Below are 12,990 nucleotides of genomic sequence, written 5' to 3' on the forward strand. Positions count from 1 at the left end.
GCCCCCGCCCCCACACCGGGAGAGTGCGAGGCTCAAGAGACTCGGTGCAATTGTCAAAATACTCTGGTTGCGAACTGAATGTGCTGGGAAGTCGATGTAAATAAACAGAGGATGCGCGGAACGGAGGCGAGGTGTTTAGAGCGGCTGCTCTTTGTTCTTGCCTCGCCGATGGCAGAGCTGAAATGGAAGGGCCACCATGGAGGGTGGGGGGCTGCGCGCAAATGGCAGCTTACTATCGCGATTGGGGCGTTGCTCCGCTCTGCACCCGAGAATTAAGAAAAACTAGCCACTCAATAATGGGACTCAACTGAATGTAGCCATCAGGGCTGGCCCGCCCTTGGACACAAGCCAAGGTGAGGCAACCGCCTCGGACAGCAGATTTGGCTTCCAACGAATACACTGCCTGTTGCAGCTATTTATTTCAATGGGAGAAACAGTAGGAGCCTGTTCACTCAACGTGCAGAAATCGAGAGGACTTGAAGTTCGAATCCACTTGTTTCAAACCTTCGGGACACGGCCCGATTTATCCGGCCACCCAGTTTAAAATCAAGTTGGGTTTCTTTTGTGCGCTCCTGCCCCGCATATGGCGGTTCCGGAAGTGTGGAGCCAAGACTTTCTCTTACCCCTTTGGGCGAAAAGCGCTTTCCGACGCTTCTGAGGGAGAGGCGCATGCCGGGAAAAAGCCGCGGCGGCGGCCTTGGCGCGGGGCACGCCGGGAGTATCACGGAAGGGAGGTTCGCGGCGGCGGCGCCGACGGAGGAAGCGGGAAGCGGCCGTCTGTCGCTGCCTTAGTGGCGCTTAATCGGGCGCCTGGGCTCACTCGGGTGCGGTGTCCTTGCCGCGGCCATGTACCATAGCAGCACGCAGCGGCGGCGCTGGACCTTCCGCAGCGAAGAGGAGCTGGTCCGGCGCCGGGCCGACGCCAACCGCAAGTTCCGGTGCAAAGCGGTGGCCAATAGGAAGGTAGGGCGCGGGCCTCCCAAACGCCGAGTCCTGCGTGTGATTTGTATTTGTTATTTTGTTGTTGTTTAGTCGTGTCCGACTCTTCGTGACCCCGTGGACCAGAGCACGCCAGGCTCTTCCGTCTTCCACTGCCTCCTGCAGTTTGGTCAAACTCATGCTGGTAGCTTCGAGAACACTGTCCAACCATCTCATCCTCTGTCGTCCCCTTCTCCCTGTGCCCTCAATCTTTCCCAACATCAGGGTCTTTTCCAGGGAGTCTTCTCTTCTCATGAGGTGGCCAAAGTATTGGAGCCTCAGCTTCAGGATCTGTCCTTCCAGTGAGCACTCAGGGCTGATTTCCATAAGAATGGAGAGGTTTGATCTTCTTGCAGTCCATGGGACTCTCAAGAGTCTCCTCCAGCACCATAATTCAAAAGCATCAATTCTTCAGCGATCAGCCTTCTTTATGGTCCAGCTCTCACTTCCATACATCACTACTGGGAAAACCATAGCTTTATCTATACGGACCTTTGTTGGCAAGGTGATGTGTCTGCTTTTTAAGATGCTGTCTAGGTTTGTCATTGCTTTTCTCCAAGGAGCAGGCGTCTTTTAATTTCGTGGCTGCTGTCACCATCTGCAGTGATCATGGAACCAAAGAAAGTAAAATTTCTCACTGCCTCCATTTCTTCCCCTTCTGTTTGCCAGGAGGTGATGGGCCCAGTGGCCATGATCTTCGTTTTTTTGGTGTTGAGCTTCAGACCATATTTTGCACTCTCCTCTTTCACCCTCATTAAAAGGTTCTTTAATTCTGACTACAACTCGTAACCTTTGTATGTTGGTGGCGGCGGCTCTGATTAGAGCCATGGTTTCCAACATGGGGCACACGACCCCACAGGGGGGCAATTTGATTTTTATGGGGGACAACTCGATAATGAGGTAGGAACAGTTAATGGCCTTTTAGGCTTCCTCCCCTGAATAGTTCACTTTTTGAATAATAAGAATTATATGTCACGGGGGCGGGGCGGCAATCAGGATTTGAAAGACGCTTAGGTGGGGCATGGCCCAAAAAAGGTTGGGAACCACTGGATTAGCTTTAAGATAATTTTTGTTCCCCCACAAGGTTCAACAGACCGACCTGTTTCTTCTTGAGCCGCATGAAGAGTTGACCATTTGTAAATACTATGAAAAAAGGCTACTGGATTTCTGTTCTGTTTTCAAGCCAGCGATGCCTAGATCTGTGGTGGTGAGTTTCTAACATTCTCTTGGAGAAAGCAGTATTTGTTTTGGTTTTTAAGCTCTCTCTAATTTTGTAAAAATATTTATGAACAACACTTTTTAACCAGGCGTTTGGTTGATTTGATTGACATCCTATGCCCTTTTAAAATGTGGTTCTTTTGGGGGGTATTTGTTTTTTAAAAATCACACACACACACACACACACACACACATATACACATATATACACATATATATATAGTGGTTTTATATTTTAATTTTGTTTTGTAAACCACCCTGAGACCTCCAGGTATAGGGCGGTATATAAATTATTTACACACACACACATGCATACATACTTCATTCTTCTCCACCCACTCCCCATTTTCCCCCTAAACTTTCCCCACCTACTGTGGGGCCATTCTTCCTGCATCTAAAGTCCCTGAACTATTATTTGTCACCAAGTAATGTTTAACATTGTTTATTTACACTAGACCCAGGGAAACACTCCCTCCAGATATTCTTGTATTGTAGTTCCCATCAGCCCCAGTCAGCATTGCCGCTGGTCAGGTATGATTGGAGTTGTAGTCCAGTAACATCTGGAGGACTGCATATTTCCCACCCTTCATTTATAATGCCCACGATGCCCATGCCTTCATAACTGAGCAATGCCTGTCTGCCTCTAGACACACATATTAAGGGGCAAATATGAGCATTGTAAGGAATTTTTTCACCTGGATCGCCACTGAGATGGTGCGAACAGGGAAAAACTTCCCTCAAGATTTCAATCATGTTACTGGGGTTGCCGTATATACTTGCTATTCCTGGCCAGACTTGTGTGTTAGATAGAATGCCTGCAAGGGAGGCACTTTCAAAAACATCAGGTAGTGGGACCCAGCCTGCATGGGGACAGTGACACCTCCCTTGGAGTCTTGTTCTTGGATTCCTAAGAGTAGGAGAAGCAAGTGCCAGAACTGATAAGGGGAGCTGGTTGGATTAGCCCTTCCACTGCTGATAGATGCTCAAACACCCAATGTTTCTGTAATAATATTCAGAATATTATTGCAAATAGCTGGGAGAGGAATGCAGCAACTGTGCTTGCCACAGCAACAATTCAACTTTCCATTCCAACTTTGTTCCCATTGCAACAAAAGGAAATGCTACTACGCTTCCTGCAGCAAAAGCCCAGGGAGGCAGCATTGGAGAGGGGGATAGGGATCAGAAAAGCTGTCTTGTCATTCACTTGATCTCAACCGAAGGCCATGTTTCATTGCTGCCAGAATCCAGTGATGTGCACAAGCAAACAAAGTACCAACCCTGAATATTTGAAGAATGTAGCACATGTGAGGGCATCATAAAAGTTGTGGGCGTTATGACACTTGTGGATACTTTCTCAGGAGTACTCTTCTTTTGAGTAGAAGAGGGGCAGGAACACTAATGCAAACAAGTTTTTTGGAAGGGAATTCTAGTGACTCTGTTCAAACTGCTCCTAATAGCATCTTGAGTTTTTATAGACATCAGGTAGATTAGTCAGCACCCAGGGGCCTTTGTCTCTTCTGCTTCTTATCCCCTGCTTCTGGCTCTTCTGAACTTGAATTTTCTGCTGGTTAAATACACTTTGGGTCAACCTGTGCACTACTTTGTTTTTCAGTTGACTTGCCCAGCATATATTGTATGTATTTGATCATGATGTGTTCTTTGTGGCAGCACAGAACCACAGCCATGCTATTTGCGTGAATGAACTTTCTGATTATAGTTTCCTTTTAGGGATCAGCTTGCATGTACTTCAAGCGATTTTACCTCAATAACTCAGTGATGGAGTATCATCCTCGGATTATTATGTAAGTAATGGATACCCTTGTGGTTTAATTATTTTCCCCAAGCAGGAATTCTATTATTTTGTCTAAGGATATTGTTGCCTTCACCGTTGTAAACTATGTTTCAACATTTCAGCCACTTAACATTTACAGTTGTCATGGACAGAAAAAATCCCATGAAAACAAGCTGAATCCTACAAATGGAGTATTTTTCAATCCCAAAAATTAAGTTACTGCATCACATGGAAAAGCAGGACTGAAATCCACTCTGGGGTGCACTTGCAGAATTTACACAAAAGTAGAGCAGCAATGTTTTTCTCCTAGTTTATTATCATCTAAATGATAGTAAACAATGTCCCCAAACTGAATTTATCAAATGGGATGAATTTTTATTTTTATTTATATATATATTTAGTTTAGTTTAGGTAAATGAATCAGGGCAAAAACAGTCTCACTTTTTTCATTCTAAAACTTGCACTGAGAAGCAGTTAAATGCCTTTCTTCTGACACATCACACATAGCTTTATTTGGGGACATTTGACCACACATTTTCCCCAAAGCTTTCTATACCCAAATAATGTATTGAGTTGGGGGGGGGGACTACAGGCTTTTCCAGCAATAAGTAATATGGGGAAGCAGACTAAAGTTCTCTTCTGACAGAACCCACATGGTTTTGTTTGAGACATTCTATTACCCCAGTATACAATGCAGGTCAGCTCGAGGTAAAACAACTGCCCCATAAAACTGTCTCTGTCCACTTTTTTTCATTGGATATTTGCTGATAGTTTGCAAGTTCTAAAAGTTTTCTAAGGATTTGGGGCTGGATTTTATATTAGAGGGAGCTTTCTCTTGTGTCCTAGTATTTAGGCTAGGCTGTTCAAAATACTCCCTGTCTTCATATATAATGGTCTTACTTAGAACCAAATGTGTTTGCTGTTTGTTTTTAAGGTTAACGTGTGCATTCTTGGCATGTAAAGTAGATGAATTTAACGTGTCCAGTACGCAGTTCGTGGGCAACCTTCGTGAAAGTGCAGTAGGACAGGAAAAGGCCCTGGAACAGATCTTGGAATATGAGCTGCTACTTATACAGCAACTGAACTTCCACCTCATAGTGCACAACCCTTACAGGCCATTTGAAGGCTTCTTGATCGATCTAAAGGTAATCATTTTTGTTGCTTAACAAATGTACCTTGGATGGTACATTTAGATGGTAACTATTGTAAAATGTTGAAGCATTAATAGTACCAAGCACTATACTAGAGCAGATTAGTTCTTAAGTATCACAGCATGCCTGTTTGATCCTAAAATACTTGAGCTAGAAAAATGAACTCAGCAATTCTGCATATTTTCTAGACTCGTTACCCGTTGCTTGAGAATCCTGAGACCCTGAGGAAGACTGCTGATGACTTTCTCAATCGGGTTGCTTTAACAGATGCCTGCCTTCTTTATACACCGTCTCAGATTGCTCTCACTGCCATCTTGTCCAGCGCATCGAGGGCAGGAATTAATATGGAAAGGTAGATAATGTTCCAAGCATTGGACATACAAATTAAGTTAGCAGGTTTTTGTGCTAACGCTGCACATCCTTTCAAAGCTGTATCTGTGGTGGTGTTAAGACTTTGCGTCAACATGGATTAAGAGTTTACTGTTCAAGAATCGTCCACACAGATTCAAACACTGGTGGCCAACCTGATCAGCTGCTTAACCTATAAATGTGTGGCGGAGAGAAGAAAAATAGCTTATTAAATCCTACCATTTCACTATTTAAATTACTATTTTGGGTCCCCCCCCCCCAGCAATAAAAGTTGGAATGATGCATTGCAGGGGTTTGGACTAGATGGTCCTTGGGGTCCCTTCCAACTCTATGATTCTATGTATGTGAGTATAGTGAAACGTTTCTTGTCTCTCCCCGCCCCCCGGTGCACCCACAAACCTGCTCTGGGGGTTCACCCAACTCTGTTACACAGAGGGTGGTACAGGGTGGGGGTAGAGGGGAACCTTCCTTGTCAATTGTGGAAGCCATTATCTGCACACAATGATTTAGTTGCATACAACCCTCAATCTTTTGTTCCTTCAACTTGTCATATGTCAGCTGCCTATAAAATGGTTACTTTTACAGCTTTTTAAAACATCTATCTTACACTATCAAAAGAAGCTCATGTTTCCAGACTACTACTTCATGTTAGAATACTAGTGTTTTGGTTTCGGAAGGTTATCTTTGATTCCTGGAGGGGTGTGGGGTTTTTTTGAGAATGAAAGAAATTGCTGTAGAGAATTCTAATCATTAATTTAAGTTTAGCATTTTTGACATTGGCTTTGTATTGTTACTCTTTATAATGTGTGCCAAGTTTTTGTTTTTTTAATATACTTTGAAAAATTCCTTCCCATCACCTAACATTTAGCTTAATGTCATTCTCTTTATGGGGTGTATGTTAATGTAAGTGTTCTTCATAGATGTTCACTTTTCTCTGCATCCAAACAGTGGTACTGAGATCTAATTTTCACAATCTTTTGACAGTTACTTGTCAGAATGCTTAATGCTGAAAGAGAACAAAGCTTCCCTCTCCCAGTTACTGGATGGGATGAAATGTAAGTAAAGATTCTGAGAATGAGGTACCATACACATATTTATTTTAAAGTATTCTTTAAAAGGATGGAAGAGGCTTGCAAAAGCCTTTATCCGTTTGAAAGATTTATTTTATTTTATTTACTTTTCTGAATAATTGAGACACATATTTAAACTTGTATCCAACTGTTAATAAAAAGGAACTTAAGTGGACATTCTTGTCCCTTCTACTCCCCTATAAATTGTATAAAGTGATGGGAGAAAAGAAATATGGCTTAGTTCAGGGATGTGAACTAGTGGCTCTCCATGTTGCTGGAATATGAGACTCATTATCCCTGAACAGTGACCATGCTGGTTGGGGCTAAATGTGAGTTGGAGTCCAAAAAAATACGGAGAGCCATTGCCTATTATTTTCTTAGCACAATTGTATCCCCTTTGCTTGTAAAGCAGACTCTTCAAAGGAGGTTGCTGTAACCACCAATCAGCTGCCTGTTGGGTTACAGCAACATCCTTTGAAGACTCATTCCCATTGCCAATCAGCAATCTTCACTGTTTCATCCTTCTCCCTTGAGCCTCTAAAATCTGCTCTAGGGGGTTTGGGGATTCTCTAGAACAACTTGAGTGCTGGCACAGGAATGGGAGAATGTGCAAAAATTATCTTTCACATTCCATTTATGGAAACCCCTCTGGATCAAAGAGCCTGTCTTGAATGGAGATAGTGATGGATGCAATTCAATGTCTTCTAGGTCAAATGAGACCAGAATTTTCAGCAAAGCAAGGGGAATGTTTCAAATGAAGAACAAAACTTGGTAGCTGTTTTTAGCATAAGCAAGTAAAAGGGGATATTTGATAACTTCTTCTGCCTTTGACAGTGTTCATAGCCTCTAACCTGTAGTCCAGGGCACATAAAAATGTGTATTCAGTCTTTCAGTAGACTGGTGCTTGCAAGACTGTCCTTGATACTGCTTTTATGCTTGCATCAAACACAACACAGCCTTCGGTTGATCTGTATTTTGAAGACTTGATATGCAAAATGTGCCTGCGTCTGAAGGTTTCCCTGGGACAGTAGTGCTAACACTGCATTATCCATTAGCCTCCAGGAAATTAAAAAAAAACAACCCATAATGTGAACAACTAGTTTAGTAGAGTTCTTTACTTCACACTTTTGCTGTGTCTTGACATTCCTTAGCATAAATCCTCTGATATAAGATGACAGCTAAGAGTCTTACAAATGTAATCTGAGCTTCTGTAAAGGGGAAAATAGTGTTATGTGGCAAATTTAAGCTAAGACTTTGTCTGTGGAACTTATTTCAAAGAAATCTGGAGCACATCTCAATTGTCTTTAACACTTGTTCTACAAGAGGCCTTGGTTTTCATAGAAAATCTGCAAAGTATTTTGCGCTGTAGTCTAGCTTCTTGAGAGCTGGGTGTACTTTTTGTTAGAATGCCCCCTCCCAGACACACCTTTGCACAATTAATCCTGTGTGTTCAGGGCCACAACTGGTCAAAATATAGTATAGCTTGGCTAAAGTGTTCCTCAGCTTCATGTACAACTCACAGCAATTAGATCATATTTAGACAGGCACACAACATTCCCTTACACACACACACAAAGCTTTATAGCCAGGTCTGTAGAATCAAAACTAGTTGGAATGTGCCATATCTAATTGGTTGGGTTTGAGTGGGAAGATGAGAGTGTGATAAGGCTACCTATATTACTAGAATTCTTTTGGATCTACTTTTGATAATGTACATATCTTATTGGGGTTCAGATGAATTGGTATATAGTACACTTAATTAAAGCATTTTGAAAGTGTTTTATTGCTCCTTTGTAGGCATGAAAAATCTGGTAAAGAAATATGAGCTACCGCATCCAGAAGGAGTTGCTCTTCTAAAACAGAAGTTAGAGAAATGTCACAGCCCAGAACTTGCTCTTAATACGAATGTGTAAGTAACAATTTAAAGCTACATCGTACCTCAGTGCTAGCTTTCCTAAAAATGATTATGACAGCATATATTCTATGAGGACCAATAAGCTAATTTTGAAAAGTTTGATTACCAGGAAATGCTGTGCAAATGTTATGATATAATCTTACTTTACCAGCGATTTGAAGCCAGGGTCTCTTCCAGTCATTGGTCCATAATTTCTTCTCAGACAAGTATTCACTTGGATTCAAAGAAATGTGGGTGAAAGGGGGGGAAAGTAGCAATAGAAAAAATATATAAAGCTGTTCTACAAGCTCTTTAGGAAGCTATCAGACAACTTCTTGCAATGTATTGGGGGCTGGATTGCAGTATAGTAGACTGCAAATAGCATATAAATTCCAGTTGAACAAAGTATTGAAAGCATTTGTGCAAAGTCTTACATAAATAGAACTTCACTGGATTTGGCGTTATTCATGCAGCACTCTTCCACTGGATCTAGCTTAGCACATCTGTGAGTGGAAGAGCACCTGTTTGGATAATAGCTATAGCTATTGCCCATACCTGAAGTTCACTTCATCATAAGTTACAACATATATCCATGGGTGTGGAAAACAAATGTGAACCCACGAGGTCAGTGGGAAATGAAAGGGGGGAAGAGCCTGCAATGATTATGCTAAAGTTCAGTTGTATTCAGTGTTTGTTTTCCATAACGTAAGCTTTAACGTAACTGTCACGAATGTGGCATACTGAACATTTTTCATCTGACCTCACTGTTGAGAATTTTATTCTACAGCATATGGATATATATGAAACAACTGAAGATAATCTGTTTAAGAAGCTGCCACACTTGGTTCTTGTAAAAAGAGTGTTGTATCAATAGCTCTAAGGAGCCTCTAGTGCTGAATAGTCAGTTCACTTCAAATACCAATAAAAGGTTTCAATCGTTGATTTGATGTCATACCAATTTCTCCAATATAAAATATGAAGTTGAATAAAAGATCTTATTGGAACTGGAACATACTGTCTAATATTAGTATTATGGGGTTGGTTTTAGAAAGAAGAGAAAAGGTTATGAAGATGAAGACTACGTAACAAAGAAACCTAAAATGGAGGAGGTTAGTGGATTTGTGTACTTTTGAGTAACTGGATAAATCTGTATATATTTGAGAACAGAAAACATAGTTCTATATGCAAATTTATGTGCAATTGTCACAACATGCATCTTCTTGGAAATATGCTGCCTTAAGATAATGCCAATTAACAGGGAGCACACTTTAATCTATTTTAAAATTATTATGATAATCTAACCAATTAACTGGCAGAATCTTCTAGATGTACTTTTATTCCCCTTATGCACAGTTGGCCAAATCCAGTTACCTGCTTTGCTGGTTGCAGAAGATCATAGGAATCGTAGTAAAGATTGTATCACTGACAGAGTTGATAAGTAGCCTTGGTGGTTCGTCAGTACTACTGTACTTCCTTGACCGCAACACAGCACTGTACTGATAGTGCTGTTTAAGACTTAGGATCTTATAAGACTTATTTGGTTCATGGGCACAATAAAGGGTGATGCAGAACTGTTTCACTAACCTCTAACCTGTCAAAGGCAGTGATCAAGGTTTGTGGTAATTTGTGGAAGTCACTGCTTACACTACAGCAAACAGTATATTTTCATACGATTGGGCTGGGTTTGTTTTTTTAAAAAGTACATAATCTTACATCATCTGCTATTCATACAACAGGCAGCTGAATGTTTCAGGAGTCACCAGATAACTCTAAACTAGGTTGCTACTTTCTTCTAAACATTGTTTATATTTGTTTTCTGCCTTACATCAAACAGGACCTTAATCCTCAATAAGGGCAAGCATAGAAGCTGAGATTGTATATTTGTAATTTTGCAGTTGTAAATTTTCCCATCAGCCATACTTGATTCATAGAAGATGTGCAAAAAAACAAAAAACAAAACCCACCCCAACAAGTTGAAGGATTGGATTTCCTTTTTCTTTCGTTTAGGATGAATGGACAGATGATGATTTCATAGACTGACTGGATGTCTCCATTGATGAAATCCTGAATACTTAAATGGAACTTTAAGGCTTGAGAACATGTTGTATATTCCACTACTGCAGTGGAAAAGATATGACTAATGTAAATAAAGCAGTTATTTTACAGTGTGAGTGGAATATTTGAAATTACTTAAATGGTATTGCTAAAAACTGTCACTGTTCTTTTGGATTTTAATTGGCTGTAACATGTTTTCTGGTAGCGTGTTTTGGATACCAGCCAAAAGCTTAAAAGCAATGTCGAAATATCTAAAATATAAGCACCACATATTCATAGGTATTACTTGAGATACATTGGAATTTTTTTGAAATGCACTAGTTTCTGATATTTGTGGTGATGAGGAAAACAAACTTTCAGGTGGCAATAGTTTATCCTTGTGTCTGCTGAAGGTACTACAGTGGTGCCCCGCAAGACGAATGCCTCGCAAGACGGAAAACCCGCAAGACGAAAGGGTTTTCCGTCTGCAGAGGCGCTTCGCAAGACGAATTTCCCTATGGGCTTGCTTCGCAAGACGAAAAATGACGAAAAAAAATCGAATTTTTTTTTTTTTGCTCCAAAACCCCTTATTCTGAATCGCTAAGCTGCTAAAAGCATTTTAGCAGCAAAACCGCTAGTCCCCCCCCCTAAAAAAGCCGTTTTTAGCCTTTTTTAGCCAATAGCGCTAATAGCGCTACTCCGTCAATGGGCTTGCTTCGCAAGACGAAAAAACCGCAAGACGAAAAGACTCCCCGAACAGATTCTTTTCGTCTTGCGAGGCACCACTGTACTGGCTTAATCCTTGGGGCTCAGCCTTTGGCAGAAAAGAACATCAGAGGACAGTAGAGTACTTGCTCCATGGGTTCCTCCTGCTAGTGTTGTTTTCGCATTGTATGCAACAGGCTTACCCCTGAAGAGGCTTGGGTTAGGTTGGGGGATCTTATTCTAGCCTCTTCCTTTCCACACACACACAAAAACACCTTTATTGTTCATACTTACAAGCACTGAGACTGGATCAGAACTGATCACTGACCAAACAAAAAATTGGAAAATACAGGCAAGACAAATCGTTTTCTAATCACCTAGAGGCACTGTATTTTTCTTCTTTGGAAATATCCAAATATTGAATCACTAAGCAGAAAAAGCAGCCAGATGTATGCTATAAAACTGTTTAATAATGCATGCATGCCTAATACAATGATCAATAAATTTACTGAGTTCAAATTATTTACTGTTGTAAACATTTTTTGAAAAGCATCATGATTTATCTGGATATACAGTCCTTGATGGAAAATTATTCAAAACAATGTGACACATTTAAAAAAAAAAGCTGACAAAATCCAGTCTGCATATTCTTTCAGCACAACTCTAAACGAGAGAAATAGAATGGTATAAAAAGTGTACAGCAAAGATTTCCTATCAAACTCTGGAAGCTGTAAATACAAATTAAAGTGTTTGAACAGTCCTAATATAGTTGTAACCAATCAAATTACAGTAAGACGTGTGTTCTATCCAGTTATACTTTGCTGTCAAAACATTTCCTTGGCAGTTGACTCTAATTTTATCCAAAACACAGCAAGACTTTGGCAATTGGAGGTGTTGAAATAACTTTAAAGTTCAAAGAGACAGTCACAGTATTTTCTTTGTGGAAGGTGATCTGTACACCAAGGCTCAGAGGTTGTGAAAATTGGTTCCAAGTGGAAGAAAGTGCAAGTGTCCTGCACACATAGCTTAAAGCTGTTGTTATGGTCAGTCACCAACAGGTTCTTTGTTTTGTTTTTTGCATAGTTCACACATCACTGGAAATGTGAAATGTGTGTGCTATTTTTGGCAAGAGCAAAAAAGGAAGTGATATTGGTGAAAGTTGTCATGTTGGACATGCTGGAACATGCAGAAAGCTGCTACCTGATGCTGTTAGACACTGAATACTGATTTTGCTTTTGTTGAAGAAGTTCTGTAATTGCCAGCAGCTTCTTTAGCACATGCTGTTTTAAAAAAGGAGATAATTAGCTCAGCAGCAAAGTTTTTCTGTATGATTTAAAATAACTATACTTGTTCCCGATTGGTTCATAGCTTTTCTTGAAATGTAAACTTATTTTATTCCCCCCCTTTGTCCTTAGGATTTCCTTTCCATAGATGCAATTCATAAGTCCTGTAGCCCAGCTGAATAGCTAAATACGTTAATAGTTATAGTTACTGAATAGTAAATATGTTAATTTTACCATGCTGGAATTGACTCTACAGCTTTTAATGAATCCAAGGAAAACAAATTACTGTTTGCTATTATGTAAACATTTAAATAAGTAGGTCAGGCAGCATAACTTATGCATAAATAATAATTGGAATAATTGCACTCAAAATGCACCACCACTGCAAATACTTTTCTACTAAACTGTTTCAAAGTAGCTCCTTCATGTCTACCACTTTGATTGCATCCTTAACATGCATTCACACTTTGTGAACTGCAGCCCTATATTTTAGTGT

At 40.6% G+C, this 12,990-nt stretch overlaps 2 protein-coding genes across 2 annotated transcripts in view; one reads left to right on the forward strand and one right to left on the reverse strand.

The window, feature by feature from the left end:
• Window positions 1-51: 51 nt before the first annotated feature.
• CCNH (cyclin H) lies at window positions 52-10,640 on the forward strand. Its single transcript, XM_083404317.1, has 9 exons — window positions 52-963; window positions 2,063-2,185; window positions 3,925-3,998; window positions 4,923-5,133; window positions 5,328-5,491; window positions 6,493-6,563; window positions 8,376-8,487; window positions 9,521-9,581; window positions 10,480-10,640. The coding sequence occupies exons 1-9, from the start codon at window positions 847-849 to the stop codon at window positions 10,510-10,512; spliced, it is 966 nt and encodes a 321-aa protein (XP_083260443.1). The 5' UTR covers window positions 52-846; the 3' UTR covers window positions 10,513-10,640.
• A 1,021-nt stretch (window positions 10,641-11,661) lies between these two features.
• RASA1 (RAS p21 protein activator 1) overlaps window positions 11,662-12,990 on the reverse strand; it is a 47,107-nt gene continuing 45,778 nt past the window's right edge. Inside the window, exon 25 of the mRNA XM_083403789.1 lies at window positions 11,662-12,491. Within this exon, the coding sequence (XP_083259915.1) occupies window positions 12,408-12,491 (84 nt within the window). The 3' untranslated portion in view covers window positions 11,662-12,407. The remainder of the gene's footprint in view (window positions 12,492-12,990) is intronic.

This window comes from Podarcis tiliguerta, assembly GCF_965153285.1.
Source record: "Podarcis tiliguerta genome assembly, chromosome: 11".
NCBI lineage: Eukaryota > Metazoa > Chordata > Lepidosauria > Squamata > Lacertidae > Podarcis > Podarcis tiliguerta.